The following is a 14,667-nucleotide window of genomic DNA, read 5'->3' as shown; positions in this document are numbered from 1 at the left end:
CAGTGTGGTTCAACCTGCCCAGGGGTTCACACTGAACATAAGGTACCCATTAAAGAACTTTGGACTATTTCTGGCTTAATTTAGTTCTTTAGTAAATTATAGTATTTTTACCTTATATCTTTGTCAACATGTTTATCCATTTTTATGTATATGTGACATATATACTTTTATGGAAACCTAAATCTTTTAGCTAACTTAATTGGGGTATTTAAGTTCCTTACATTTACAGTCTGTTATTTGACTGTCTCTTTTGCAGATGTTATATGCCACGCACACTTCCTGAGGAAAACATCTTTTTTTAGGGCACACTACAAGCAGTAAGACAAAGCCAGGTTGTTTAGACCTGTCAGAGCTCAGGCACAGCTTAAGTCAAGATTTTCACTTCTTTCCACCTTAGCCTAACATTCAAGTTCACTATAGCATTTCTTAAAGATGAAAGGTCTCTTTGCTTTTGAACACTGTTTAGCAGTTTAGCAGGCAGTCTTGCATAGGCACGATATAAATTCTGGAATTGGCTGTGGTCCCTATAGCTAAAGCATGGTATGTTTAAATAATTGTAGATTAAATAACCCATCCTTAAACATGGTCCTGGAGAGTTAGGTTATTGTCCAAATAAGTGGACGGATTGTTACCCATCTCTCTCATTTCATGACTGTGAAAAAGACAGACTGGGGTCTCTGATCTTGCTTTGGTGAGTACCAAACAGTATGACATTGGCTTTTTCTGCATACTGTTCTACATATACACATGTTCCTGTGAGAGAGGCAGCAACTTAACAATTGCCAGGTTGAAACAACAGGGACATTGAGCATTTCTGTATTTGAAGGACAAGGGAGTCAAAGAAAATTGCCCAAGGTGACAGATTGGGCTTTTTGGGCACCAACATCCAGGGTCTCTTGCTCTGGTACGACACACACACTCTATGTAGTAGGAATGCTTTTTTCACATGCTCTCTTCCAACATATGAAGAAATCCTATACTATGAGTGATATGTTTATATACGTTTATCAGCAAATTAGATGTTCTAAAAGGACAGTAGACATCAACTAGAAGGAACACCTCACTCCATGTCTTCACGGACACTCTTTCCATGCCTGAGCATTTCAACTAAAATCAATGCTATCAAGTGGGTTTATTAAATTAGCTCAATAAAAGCAAAAACCGGCGCAGCACCCACAATGCAGTAGGTTAATACATAAAAGCAGAGTACCGGGTATTGAAGCAGTGTGCATGGTGACAGAGTCATCTGTCTACCTTAACTGCGCCCAGTTCTGAATATATTGATGTTGAGAATCATCTTGTCAGCTGACACATGAGCTTTTATTTAGATGCACATTCCTGGAAGATTCCTGAAATCTTCTGTTGGCTGCAACAACAAGGAGACTTCTCAGAGGAAGAAATGTTGCAAAGTTTCAATTGTGGAATTGGTGCCATCCTGATAGTACAAAAGGAGATGGCCGAGAAGATCTTGAAGGATGTGCAAAAATATGAAGAAGCTTGGCTGATAGGATCTGTGGTCACCCGCAAACCAGGTCAGTCTTCCTCCTACTTTGAAAAACTGCATATGCCTTTAAGTTTAAGTTCAGTGTCTAAAACTGGTCACAAAAATTTGTTTTTGCATAATACTGGGATTTTGATTGTAATGTATCTGTGTCTTATTGCATAGGCATGCCAGTCTTAACGTTGCATTACATAATTAATACATAATTAATATCCTTAGCAAATATTAACTGGGAAATTGGAGCATTTTTCTTATTATAAAGATGTGTGATGCCCTGTACGACTTAAACCTTAAAAGACTGCATGACCTACCGCTACAAACAGATTGGTGCATGCGCATTCTTATCATCAATTTTGCCTACTGCACATTGTATAATACACCAAAATGATTACCAACCTCATTTTAACAACATTAAGCCGGCTTTTTATCTGCCATGGGCCTTATTCCTGGTTGGAATCTGCCGGTGGTGGCAATGTGCTAGTGGACCTCGGCATGGCATGCTCTTGCAAAAATTGCTGAAGGTTGTATTCATTGTCTAACATTTTTGCTCAGGTTGAAATGAATATCAATAGCAATTATCAATTGGCAGATTTGTAATGTGCAACAACCTTAACACAAACAGATTTTCAAAGTTCTTGCAGAATGTTTCTTCAAAGTTTCCAGAAATAGGTAGGTGAATTCAACACTGGTCTGCCATTCCATACTTCAAACATCAGTTGCTAGTGTGTGCCTCCAAGAGTTGGATGCCTCATCAATATTAATGAGGCACTCACAATTTGTGACCCCAGTGGAAATGGCTGGCCCTCCTAGGGATGATGGCCTGCTGGGCCCAGCAGACCTCCATGTCGGACTGCTTTTCAATAAAGCAGTTATTTATAATGCAGCCCGTTTGCCTTTAAGAAAAACAAGATGCATTAAAAAAAAAAAATGAAATGTTTTCGTTTCATTTTTTAAGGGCAGGTTGTGGTCCCTGGAACCACTGCCTGCCCCTAAAAAATATTTACCCTTGCATTCGCAAAGGGGAAGGGGTCCCCTGGGGACTCCTTCCCATTTGCGACTCCATTACCACCCTCTTGAAGAGGGCGGTAAATTGCTAATGTTTTGCAACCGTAGTTGCGGTCGCAAATCATTTGTACATAGTTTATGCGTCGCTATTAGGAAGGGAACGCCCCTTCCTAATAGCGAGTCGCAAAACTCTATTTTGCAAGTCACAAATTATTTGCGACTCGCAAAATAGTGGTAGTACATGGCCCAGAAGAAAATTGCATGGCATACAGGTCTCAAACCCATTTGCGCATGCAATTATCCATCGTACATCTGGCCCTTAATCTATAAAAATTCATATCTTGACTTCTACTTATTGGATTTTTGTCATTGTGGTCTTGTTTTATTTATAAAGTCATAATCTAAATTCCTAAACTGGTGTGGAGTCTTTGTGTGGTGTTTTCAATGTGTTACTGTTTGAAGTGTTGCACAAATACTTTACACATTGCCTCTTAAATTAAGCCTGCCTGCCCTGTGCCAAGCTACTAGAGGGTGAGCACAAGTTAATTTATGTTGTGTATCTGACTGACTTATCTTGACTAGGATTGTGGTTCCTGCTTGGACATGTTCCATACCTCTGCCAACCAGAAACCCAATTTCTAACACTATTTGTCAGCCAACAACCACAAAAGAGAAAGCAAAAAGCCACACAGCCCGTGTTGACGTCTGCTTTCACCTAATTTCGATTTCATTCCCTCCCTGCTTTTATACAGACATTTTCAAAGTCTTAAGAGTGCTTATTTATTAATCACATCTTTAAAGACAAGAGTGTATTTTAGTGTGGGCTATGTTAGTCAGGAGTATAAATACAATTAAATAACAGCTGGAGACCCTTTTGTAACATAAGAACTTTTGCCCCTACAGTTCTTCTACAACCAATTTTATGACATAGAACATGGGAACACTGGAACACCTCATATTCACTTTCAGTGTTGAGTTTTTCAATCCTAACCTCCCTAAAACCTCTGTACATGCAGGAGACAACTACTGCAAAGGATTTGCTGTCATGGCAGTGTACTAATGACGTAGCGGAAGCAACCTTAATCTGCTGTTCTCTCATGGATTGTTGCAGGTTCCTCTCAAGCAGAAGTTTACAATCTTTTGAGCGCTATGCAGGCAACCATTTTGCACTCCGAGCGTGTTGCAACTGATGCAGAAAAAGTGATTCTTGGGAATAAGAAGGTGAAAGTGGCTCTCCTCATCTCTGGGAATGGTGAGTATTTCACTGCCATAGGAAGTGTAGGAAGTGGGTCCACCCTTCCACTTGTCTACATTTGCGTGTTTTTTTGGTGGTGCTACAGAAGGCCTTTCTTGTCTTCTTCTGGGTGGTGTTCTGTAGCTGCATTAGAAGGCCTCTCTGGGTTTTCTGTGGTGTTTCATGGTATATTAAGTCTCTCTGGTCTTCTTTTGGCTGGTATTTTGGGGTGCAATGGGGCAGCTGATGGAGATCAGCCATGGTGTGAAGGAGTTCTTGGGAGACCCACTCCCAAGGGGAGTGCACAGATGCCCAGACTATACTGAGAGGGACTTTTTTCTGTAATTCTCTCACCTGTTGGATTTTACTGCCACCTAATAGGGATTATTGCCCACACGAGGACAGTATTTTTTTTATTTCTTGTAAATCCTGGTCTCCTGTTGAAATCTGACACTTCTAGTGTTCCTGAACAATCACCTCAATTCCAATTTTAACATTTTCTGAAATATAGAATAAAATTACCCAGAAACAGGATTTCCCTGAATTAATGTTCTTTCAAATATTTGTAACACTTATATGAGTAGTATGTTTTGGAAATGTTTTCAAGTTGTGTGAGACCACCAACAAGGCGCTGTTTTGGTGTTATGGGTCATAGCGCTCAGTGGTGTAATGGATCAAGAGGTGTGAGAGAACGACAAACATCATGGTTAGTAGTATGATGGCAGCTTTGATCAGTTCTGTATAGCTCTTTTTATGGTGTTCTTGTATGTTGCAATCCACTTTTCGAAGAAGTGGGGTACAGAGGTTGGATTGGGGCTAATGAAAATATTATTCGGTTTTCTCCAGTTTTTCTTGGTCGATTGTTTCCCTGTTTGGCTGCCAGGAGTTGTTATGGTGTTATCTGATTGAACATTTGGTAGGGAATTTCTTCATTACAAGAGATATTTGCAAATTGAGTAATCAAAGTTTATTATGTGGCACAGATATAGAAGGTAAAAGAAAAATTGTCGTAACATTTGAAGGTGAACACTTGGCAAGTGTTAAGAGGATTTATGCATATTTCAGGACCGGTAGTGAGGATCAAAGTGAGGACAATAATTTGGATTAGAAGACAAAGTCATGTCAACATGTAGAGAGAGGCAGTAACCAAGTCTCAGTCACCATTTCATACTTGAGTGAAGATGGGGAGGAGTACAGAGACAGGACGGCAACATATTTCTAGCCGTAGATTCCTTACCTTAGAATAGATACCCAAGCAATACCTCCCTGGAGGTGGGAGTGTGATCCAAATTAGACTAAGAAGTCCTCTAGGAAGGTGAAAGTGGCTCTCCTCATCTCTGGGAATGGTGAGTATTTCACTGCCATAGGAAGTGTAGGAAGTGGGTCCACCCTTCCACTTGTCTACATTTGCGTGTTTTTTTGGTGGTGCTACAGAAGGCCTTTCTTGTCTTCTTCTGGGTGGTGTTCTGTAGCTGCATTAGAAGGCCTCTCTGGGTTTTCTGTGGTGTTTCATGGTATATTAAGTCTCTCTGGTCTTCTTTTGGCTGGTATTTTGGGGTGCAATGGGGCAGCTGATGGAGATCAGCCATGGTGTGAAGGAGTTCTTGGGAGACCCACTCCCAAGGGGAGTGCACAGATGCCCAGACTATACTGAGAGGGACTTTTTTCTGTAATTCTCTCACCTGTTGGATTTTACTGCCACCTAATAGGGATTATTGCCCACACGAGGACAGTATTTTTTTTATTTCTTGTAAATCCTGGTCTCCTGTTGAAATCTGACACTTCTAGTGTTCCTGAACAATCACCTCAATTCCAATTTTAACATTTTCTGAAATATAGAATAAAATTACCCAGAAACAGGATTTCTCTGAATTAATGTTCTTTCAAATATTTGTAACACTTATATGAGTAGTATGTTTTGGAAATGTTTTCAAGTTGTGTGAGACCACCAACAAGGCGCTGTTTTGGTGTTATGGGTCATAGCGCTCAGTGGTGTAATGGATCAAGAGGTGTGAGAGAACGACAAACATCATGGTTAGTAGTATGATGGCAGCTTTGATCAGTTCTGTATAGCTCTTTTTATGGTGTTCTTGTATGTTGCAATCCACTTTTCGAAGAAGTGGGGTACAGAGGTTGGATTGGGGCTAATGAAAATATTATTCGGTTTTCTCCAGTTTTTCTTGGTCGATTGTTTCCCTGTTTGGCTGCCAGGAGTTGTTATGGTGTTATCTGATTGAACATTTGGTAGGGAATTTCTTCATTACAAGAGATATTTGCAAATTGAGTAATCAAAGTTTATTATGTGGCACAGATATAGAAGGTAAAAGAAAAATTGTCGTAACATTTGAAGGTGAACACTTGGCAAGTGTTAAGAGGATTTATGCATATTTCAGGACCGGTTGTGAGGATCAAAGTGAGGACAATAATTTGGATTAGAAGACAAAGTCATGTCAACATGTAGAGAGAGGCAGTAACCAAGTCTCAGTCACCATTTCATACTTGAGTGAAGATGGGGAGGAGTACAGAGACAGGACGGCAACATATTTCTAGCCGTAGATTCCTTACCTTAGAATAGATACCCAAGCAATACCTCCCTGGAGGTGGGAGTGTGATCCAAATTAGACTAAGAAGTCCTCTAGGACCAAATGGGCAAAGTGGCATCACTCCAGACTTCACTGCCCAGACAGCAGTACTTTGTAAATATATGCAAGGAAGCCCAGTTGATGCCTGACAGATATCCAGGACAGGAACTCTGCGAGCTAACCCAGTGGTCGCAGCCGTAGGTCTGGTAGAATGAGCTTGCAAGCCTTTAAGAGGTTGCTTTTTGGCCAGTGCATAGCAGAACTTGATCCAGAGCACTAGCCATTGTGAAATAGTCCATTTCTGCACTGCCTTCCCTTTTTGTGCTTGACATACTCCATGAAGAGTTGATTGTCCACCTGGAACTCTTGCACGGTAAAGGTAGAATGGTAACGCTCTTTTTGGTTCCAGCCGATGGAGTCTCGCCTTTACTTTAGAAGGGGAAGGTGGGGCATAAAAGGTAGGCAGAGTGATGATTCCCCCCATCAAAGGGAGTTACCACCTTTGGTAAAAAGGATGCTCAAGTCCGATGGACCAGCTTTTCTGGGTAGATCTTAAGGTACGGAGGATGTACTGACAGTGCCTGTAACTCACTGACCCTCCAGGCAGATGTTATCGCCACTAGGGATACCATGTTGATGACTGGACAGGAAAAGCCTGACAGGAAAAGCCTGACTGGACAGTTATGTAGTGACTCAAAAGTTGCACACTGTTGAGGTCCCACTGTGGCATAATGAAAGGTGTTGGTGGAAACATATGCTAGAGAGAGGCTGAACCTAGTAGAGTCCTGTTGGCCTAAGGTAAGAATGAACACAAGAACCACCTGGGAAATGGGTGCAAATAGTGGGTCAACATTGGAAACATCCTTTGTCAGAATGACCTGCCTTTCCAACGCAGTCAGTACCCTGACTGCAACGTTACCACACATTCCTGTACCCCACAAGTCGTTACAGCAACTTGCTTTAGGGGGCACGTTGTTGGACTGGTGTTGGATTTTAAGTCCAACACCTTCCCTGCTGTTGCATAGACTGGAATAGTAAAAATTATTATTTCAACTCCAAAGTCCAGTGCCCCCCTAAGGCAAGTCGTTATAACAACTTAAATCATAAAGTAGCACGTGGCAGCGTTAAAGTTGGGGTAGTGACTGTGTCGTAAATGCATGTGGGTAAATGCATCCTGGGTTCCATCATACAAGCAGTCAACATGTTTATCTGTTCACCATGACAGGAACTTGCTCCAATGTTAGGCATATACCAACTTGATGGAAGGATGCCTGGCTGACAAGATAACATTGCAGACTTATGACGGAAGGTCAAAGGCTGTCAACTGTCACCACTCAATCTCCACGCATAAAAGTGGAGCATTTTCAGGTTCGGCTGCAGAACCCTGCCCTGTTGCTGCAACAGAAGATCCTCCCAAAAAGGCAGCCTGATTGGAGGACCAATGCTCTTCTCGACAGCTCGGGATATTATACTCTCTGTGCCCAATTCAGAGCCACAAGAAAGGCTTGGATCCAGTTGTTACTGATCTTCTTGAGAACTGTGGGCAGGAGAAGGTTTGCTGGAAAGGTGTACAGGAGCCTGAAGCTCCACTCAAGACGAAAAGTGTCTCTGAGTAAGAGCTGCCTTGAAAACTCCAGCATGCGAAACTGCTGACACTGCGCGTTCTCAGTGGAGGTGAATAGAGTTAATCAAGGATCTAGCCACCCTTTGAAGAGACCTTAAGCCACCTACAGATAGAGATGCCATTTGTGATGACTGACTGACTGAAGTTTTTATTAAGCGCTCGAATGCCGCGGCGTCTTGGCGCTGTAGAATATAAGGTGATGTGAGACAGATCAGGGCTGGGAGAACAGCCATGTTTTCAGGGATTTTCTGAATCTCACTTTGGAGGCTTGTGAGCGAAGTTCGACAGGCAATGAGTTCCAGAGTTTGGAGGCCTGATTAGAAAATGATTTTCCACCCCAGCGCACCTTCTGGATTCTAGGCACGCAGACCAGGTCTTGATTGGCCGATCTTAGAGTTCGGTTGGGCACATAGCGCGGGAGGAGTTTGGCCAGATCATCTGATCCTTTTCCGTGAACGGCTTTGTGGGCCAAGCAGAGGGCTTTAAACTGGACTCTGCGCTTAATTGGCAGCCAGTGCAGCTCTCGAATGGCCCGGGAGGTGGGGTGACGCTTTGGCAGGTTCAGGAGAACCCTAGCGGCCGCGTTCTGGATAGCCTGCAGCTTGATCAATTGCTTCTCTCCCATACCAAGATAGAGAGAGTTGCAATAATCAACCCGAGACATTACTAGGGCAGCAATGACAGTCTTTTTTAAGGTGGGTGGAATAAAGGGCAAGATCTTTCTAAGTACCTTCCTCATATGAAAACAAGCTGAAGTGACTTGGTTCACCTGCGCTGTGCAGGAGAGGTTTTTGTCCAGTAAGAATCCGAGGTTTCTGACCTTCTCGGCTGGGGTAGGACAACAGCCGGCTTCCGGGGACCACCATAGCTGGCTCCATATCGAGGGCTTCTGACCGAATTCTATGATTTCAGTCTTCTCAGTATTTAATTTGAGAAAGTTTTGGCTCATCCAGTTTTTTACACTGAGAAGGCAATTCCTGAAACGGCCTGCGGTTGCTTCAATGGAATCGGAGACCGACACTATGATTTGCGTGTCGTCTGCTAGGCATCGAAAGCTCAGTTTGTCCGCTCTGGTGTTCAGAGAGCCCACTAGGTATTGCACCACTAGGGATATGTCCTGGTGTTCCAGCCAAGTCCAGAGGTGCAAAGCCTCTTGATAATGGATCAGTGACCCCAACCTGCCCGGTTTGTTGCAGTACCACATGACAGTGGTGTTGTCCGTGAACACCTCATCGAAGGAAGAAAGCCCTTCAATGCTAATCCGATCGCCCTAAGCTCCAACAGTTCGATGTGGAGTCGGATTCCGCCAGAGGCCAGAATCCTTTGACCTCTACCTCTCCCAGATGGTCTCCCCAGGAATGACGCATCTGTCAAGACAGTCAGCTGTGGATGGGGAAGGGAGAAGGGTCTCCCACTGATCCAATCGCAGTTCGTTAGCCACCAGTTCCCTCCGAGACCTTGACCATGATAGAGAGATTCTCCTGATACTGCGCCCACTGGTACTTCAGGTCCCACTGCATAGCCTGCATATGCCAATAGACATGTGTCACTAGCAGTAGGAAGGAGGCCATGCAGCCCAACAGCCTCAGAGTCAGTCTCACCAAAATCCAGGAGAGAGGCTGAACCATTGGTATCATAGCCGTAATATCTTGGACTCGAAGCTCTGAAGGATAAGCCAGAAACTGCACCATGTCCAAAACAAGTCAGATGAAAGGAAGCATCTGAGAGGGAGTCAGGTGTGACTGGCACATTGATAGTGAACCCCAGCGAATGCAAAATGTTCACCATAGTCTGGAGGGGGAAGACGGCTGTCTGCGGTGAGCCGGCCTTCAACAGCCATTCGTCGAGGTAGACAGGATCCCCTAAACTCTGGAGGTGAGCTTTCATTAACACCCGAGGGGCGCTGGTAAGACCAAAGTGCTCTTGGCCCACTGTGAACACCAGGTAACGCATGTGGGCAGGCAGGATGAGGATGTGAAAATATGCATCCGGCCGGTCTAGCAATACGCCCCAGCCTCTTTGGTTCTGGGCAGATGGGACTTGCGAGAGCACCTTGAATTTCTCCTTTCTCCTTTTTCAGGAAGCCATTGAGAAGGCGCAAGTCTATAATAGGACAAAAGCCTCCTTCCGTCTTGGAAACCAGAAAGTAGCAGGAATAGCAACCATGATCTACTTCTGATGCTGACAGCCTCTCTATAGCTCCCTTGGCCAAGAGAGCAAACACTTCCTGACACAGCAAGGAGAGGTTGTCGTCCGTCAGCTTGTCATAGGTAGGTGGCATGGGTGGGGGGGCATGTTCACAAAGGAGAGGGAGTAGCACCTTTGGACAAGCTTCTGAACCCAATGGGCGGATGTTATTGACCTCCAGTGGTGTATACCCATGATTGTCAGTGGGCAAACTTAAGAGGTTTAGAGGTTGTAGATGCCAGCGTGGGGTGGTGGACTAGCCCGACTTTTGGCTACCTGCCCCACGTGGTCTGTGAGAACCCCTTCCTCAGCCACAAAAAGATTGTGAGCCATGGCCGAAGGTGACTGGGTATGTAGCTATGCGGTTAAAAGCCCCTTCCATGGCCACAAAAGGAATGGAAGGTGGACTCGGGTTGGCAAGAGGCCATGGAAAGGTCCAAGCACCTGGCTGTAGTCCTGCGGTCCGTAAAGTGCTCCAGCGCTGAATCTGCCTTTTCTCCAAGAAAACAAGAGCCATCAATTGTCATGTCAATGAGCGAAGCTCGGATATCCTCTGAATAAACAGTGGTTCTCAATCAGGTGTGGTGCCTAAGGGCCACCAACGATGAAATCGCCCTGCCCAGTGAGTCTGTTGTGTCCAGCCCACATCTTATGGTGAACTTGGCTGCATCCCTCCCATCAGCAATTGCTTAAGAGAGAATAGCTCGTGTCTTCTCCACGACCATGGTTAGCACTTGAACAACCGAGTCCCAGATCGTATGGAGTTTCGGCCCATGAGGCATTCGGTGTTCACCAACCGCAGAGCCAGCCTAGCAGAAGAGAACATCCTCTTTCTGAAGGTATCCAGCCTTTTGGATTCCCTATCCGGTGGAGTGGTAGGCAATGGTTTAGGGTTGATTTTGGAAGTGGTGGCTTGGACCACCAATGCTGGGAGAGGAAACTGGAGTCCCCTGGAGCGGGGTGATGATGGCGGGCAATTGTCCTATGCACAGCGTCCACTGTGTAGGGCGTGGACCAGGCCCAGAGTAGGATATTTGTAAGGGCTTCATTAAATGGGAGTAATGGGTCAGTGGAGGCAACTCCTGTCTGAAACACCACCACCAAGACATTTGTCTTGACTGCCACGGAGGGTAGCGTAAGGTCCAGGACCTCAGACGCCCTCGGCACCACCATTGCGAATAAGCACCCTCCTACGAAGCCATAGTAGGGCGAGAGACGAAGCCAGTGTCTTGGGAGTTGTCCAGTCCACTGGTATCTGCCAGCTCCTCAACCAGGTGTCCTTGGGATCTTCTAGTCGCTGTATAAATAAGGGTTCAGAGCCCCCACCCAAACCAGGCCTGTCTTATGGATAAGGCACTGGCACCAATATGGAGTACCTTGCCCCGGTCATCGCCAAAGTTGGTGCCAGATGATGCCCGTCCAGCTCCCTATCGGAGTCTAGAATGTCAATGGGGGTGGTGCCACTGCTGGGCATTAGTGGTGCCAGGGGCTTTAACATTGGAACCGGTGACAGGGAAGTTCCAGGTTGCTCGACTGGCCCCACCTCAGATCCCTCAATGGATCCTTGGTGCCTGACTGGTGCCAGAAGACTACTATGGGCTCTCCTGAACCCACTGGACCTAAGGTCCCTCCAGAGGGGTCGGGCTGCCCAAAGATGAGGTGCATGGCAACGTAAAATTCTTTAAGTTGGGCATGGGTTGCTCTGGGCTCCCGGAAATTCAGGGAGATGTGAAGATGGTCCAGGCGTAAGATTTATCTGTGACTTGATAGCACAGCCAATTTCAGAGCAGTTCTCTCCCAGATTAAGGGGATCGTCACCTCTGTCTTGCACAGGGGCAACAATACTATTGTTGCAGCAGCTGTTTCCTTAAACCTCACACAGGGAATTCACACAACAGGGTTCCCAACTGAACCTCACTCTCTCCAACACTCTCCTCTTCCTCACAGTGCACACTGGTATTGGCAAGCGGCAGCCGCTGGTGCTCCAGGGAAGGTGGTCTTGGATTCCCTGAGTGATGTCCTTTCACCCAGCAGAGAGACTAGCAGGCCTTGGCCCCCAGTCCTTGTCATTGGCAGAAGTCTTGCAGAGCTTTACCTCCTCACACAGCCCATCTAGCTGCTTGGCAGATGACAATTTCTGGGCTCTCAAACTCCCCTTCATATAGTCCATTTACAGACACCAAGTGGTTTAGGATCTGAGTCTTTTAAGTTTTATGGTGTAGTTCTGCTTCTTTTGAAGTGTCCACTCCTCTGCTCCCTCTTCCTTTTGAAAAGCAGTCTGTTACAGCAGGAGTGTCTCCAAAAATGACTGTCCCACAACACATTCAAAGGGAGCGACTAGAGTTCACACTTGGATGTCAGCCAGTGATATGTGCATTAAAAGGTTAACCCAGTGCCCCCAGTCTTAAATCTTTATAATTCTCTCATTAGTCCCATTCTCTTCCAGGGGTGTGCCCAGGCCCCTTGCTGGTGACCTATCACTGAATCAAAGAACACCTTTTAAAGCGTACAGGGGGAGTCTGGTCTTCCCCTCCTCACTGTGTCCCACCCAGCTTGCAGCAATACACACATCTGTCTGGGGGGATCTATGTGCCTCCTCTCTCCATGTTTCACCTTGATGACCTGGGTCTCCCAAAAGGGAACCTAGAGCTCTCCATTGAATTGTACCATTCATAGGCAGACATGTACGCAGTAAGTGTGTACAAAACACGTATTGCACAGTACTGAATCCTCCATGTACTGTACCATTAATAGGCCTACACACATCCAGCACATGCCTTTACGATGCACACACTGCTCCCTTCATGTATTGTATCACTCACAGATACATATACACCTAGCACATGCAATTATCATGCATGTACTACATCCTCAATGTATTGTACCACTCACCGGTACACATACACCCAGCAAATGTGTTTCTGCAAGGTCATCCCTAAAGCTTTTGCCTTCACCCCACTGCTTTCTGAACCCGTTTTAATTGGCTGTTAGGTCTCAGCACTTTACCGCTGCTAACCAGTGTTAAAGTGCTTGTGTTCTCTCCTTAAATCATGGTAGACTTGGCTTACACCCAATTGGTCTATTTAATTTACTTGCAAGCCCCTAGTAAAGTGGTACTACATGTACCAAGTGCTTGTACAATAAATGCTATGAGTGGGCCTGCCCACTTAAGTAACACTTTAAACATGTCTCAGCCCTGCAATTGAAGCCTGTGTGTGAAGTTTCAAACTGCCATTTCGACCTGGCAAAAGAAACCTTTTTCAGGCCCTAACCTTCCTGTTAAATACATATAAGTCACTCCTGTGGTAGGCCCTGAACAGCCCTGATGGCAAGGTGTAGTGTATTTAAAAAGTTGGACATGTACTTTTAAGTTTTACATGTCCTAGTAGTGAAATTCTTACATTTGTTTTTCACTACTGCACGGCTTACCTCTCCTACAGGATAACCATTGGGCTACCTTATTACATTTAATAAGTGATAACTTTCAATTGAGAGCAGCTATACAGGTCAAGTCTGGTGAATTGTAATTAAAAGCCCTCTTTAGTGGTCACGTTGGATTTTTAATTACATTTCTGAAAAATGCCACTTTTAGAAAGATCAGGGAGACCTTGTTTTACAAAAAATAGTTTGGCTTAAAGGGAACCTTTATTTGTACCGAGATGGACTTTGTTGGAAGATCCCTATTCGTAAAGCCTAAAAAATGGGTTGTTTGGAATAGCCCTGATGTTTCACGCTATCAAAAGTGAGCCCACACTATTGGTTAAATCATTTGAGGTTCTGCAAAACGCGTGAACTGGGACATACTTTTGTATTGTTGGTTCTTTATGTTGTACTGTGTTAAACATTCTGTTGTTATTGGTTTTGTTAGGTATTTTTGCATTATGTGTTTTAGAAAATGTATTTGAATGTCTATACCTTCTTTTTGTACTGCTTGAATCTTTATGACAGTCTTCACTACACAAATTGATTTTAATATATTTGAATTACTAGTAAATAAAAAACTGTGATCGTTTTGATTAAGTGTCATGAACATACAATTTGAAAAAATCTTTTGAGCGTACTGTCAGTAATGGTGTTTTTTTGTGATTGTTCAACTTTAAGAAAGTTGGCATTTTCCTATTTCAACCATTTGGTGCCTGATCCTGGGTCATAAGACTAGGTGCAGCTGGCAGTTGGTCTTTGTTGGTTGCTTCTAGACTGGGAGGCAAAGGGAAGATAGAGTGGCCCATCCTGCCAACTACTGAGTCAGCAAGGGGGAGAAGCTGTCACCTACCACATCTGCAGATCACTCTTCCTGTGCACTCTCAAAAAAAGGTTTGTCATTAGTCTTTTGTGACCCCGGACAAGTTGGGCCTGGACAGGTAGGAAGTTGATGGCTAACACATCAGGGGGGTGAAAAACCTCTAGCAGCTTCCTCTACTTCTAAGTGGGCACCAGGTATAAATATTAGTCCCTAGACCCCCAACTCTTCAGTACACTTCTAGACCTGTGGAAGACTTTGCCAGGAAGTAGGACTACTGTGCTTCTGAAAGGA

General features: G+C 44.6%; 1 protein-coding gene across 1 annotated transcript in view; it reads left to right on the top strand.

Annotated features, from left to right (window-relative positions):
* The window catches only part of LOC144773723 (trifunctional purine biosynthetic protein adenosine-3-like), a 219,052-nt gene that overhangs the window by 151,117 nt on the left and 53,268 nt on the right, over positions 1–14,667 (top strand). Inside the window, 2 exon segments of the mRNA XM_078658864.1 lie at positions 1,329–1,532; positions 3,618–3,758. Of these exon segments, the coding sequence (XP_078514990.1) occupies positions 1,329–1,532; positions 3,618–3,758 (345 nt within the window).

The sequence above is a fragment of the Lissotriton helveticus genome, chromosome 8 (assembly GCF_964261635.1).
Source record: "Lissotriton helveticus chromosome 8, aLisHel1.1, whole genome shotgun sequence".
Lineage (NCBI taxonomy): Eukaryota > Metazoa > Chordata > Amphibia > Caudata > Salamandridae > Lissotriton > Lissotriton helveticus.
Note: the sequence above shows the minus strand (reverse complement) of the source record. Positions and strands in the feature narration are given on the sequence as shown.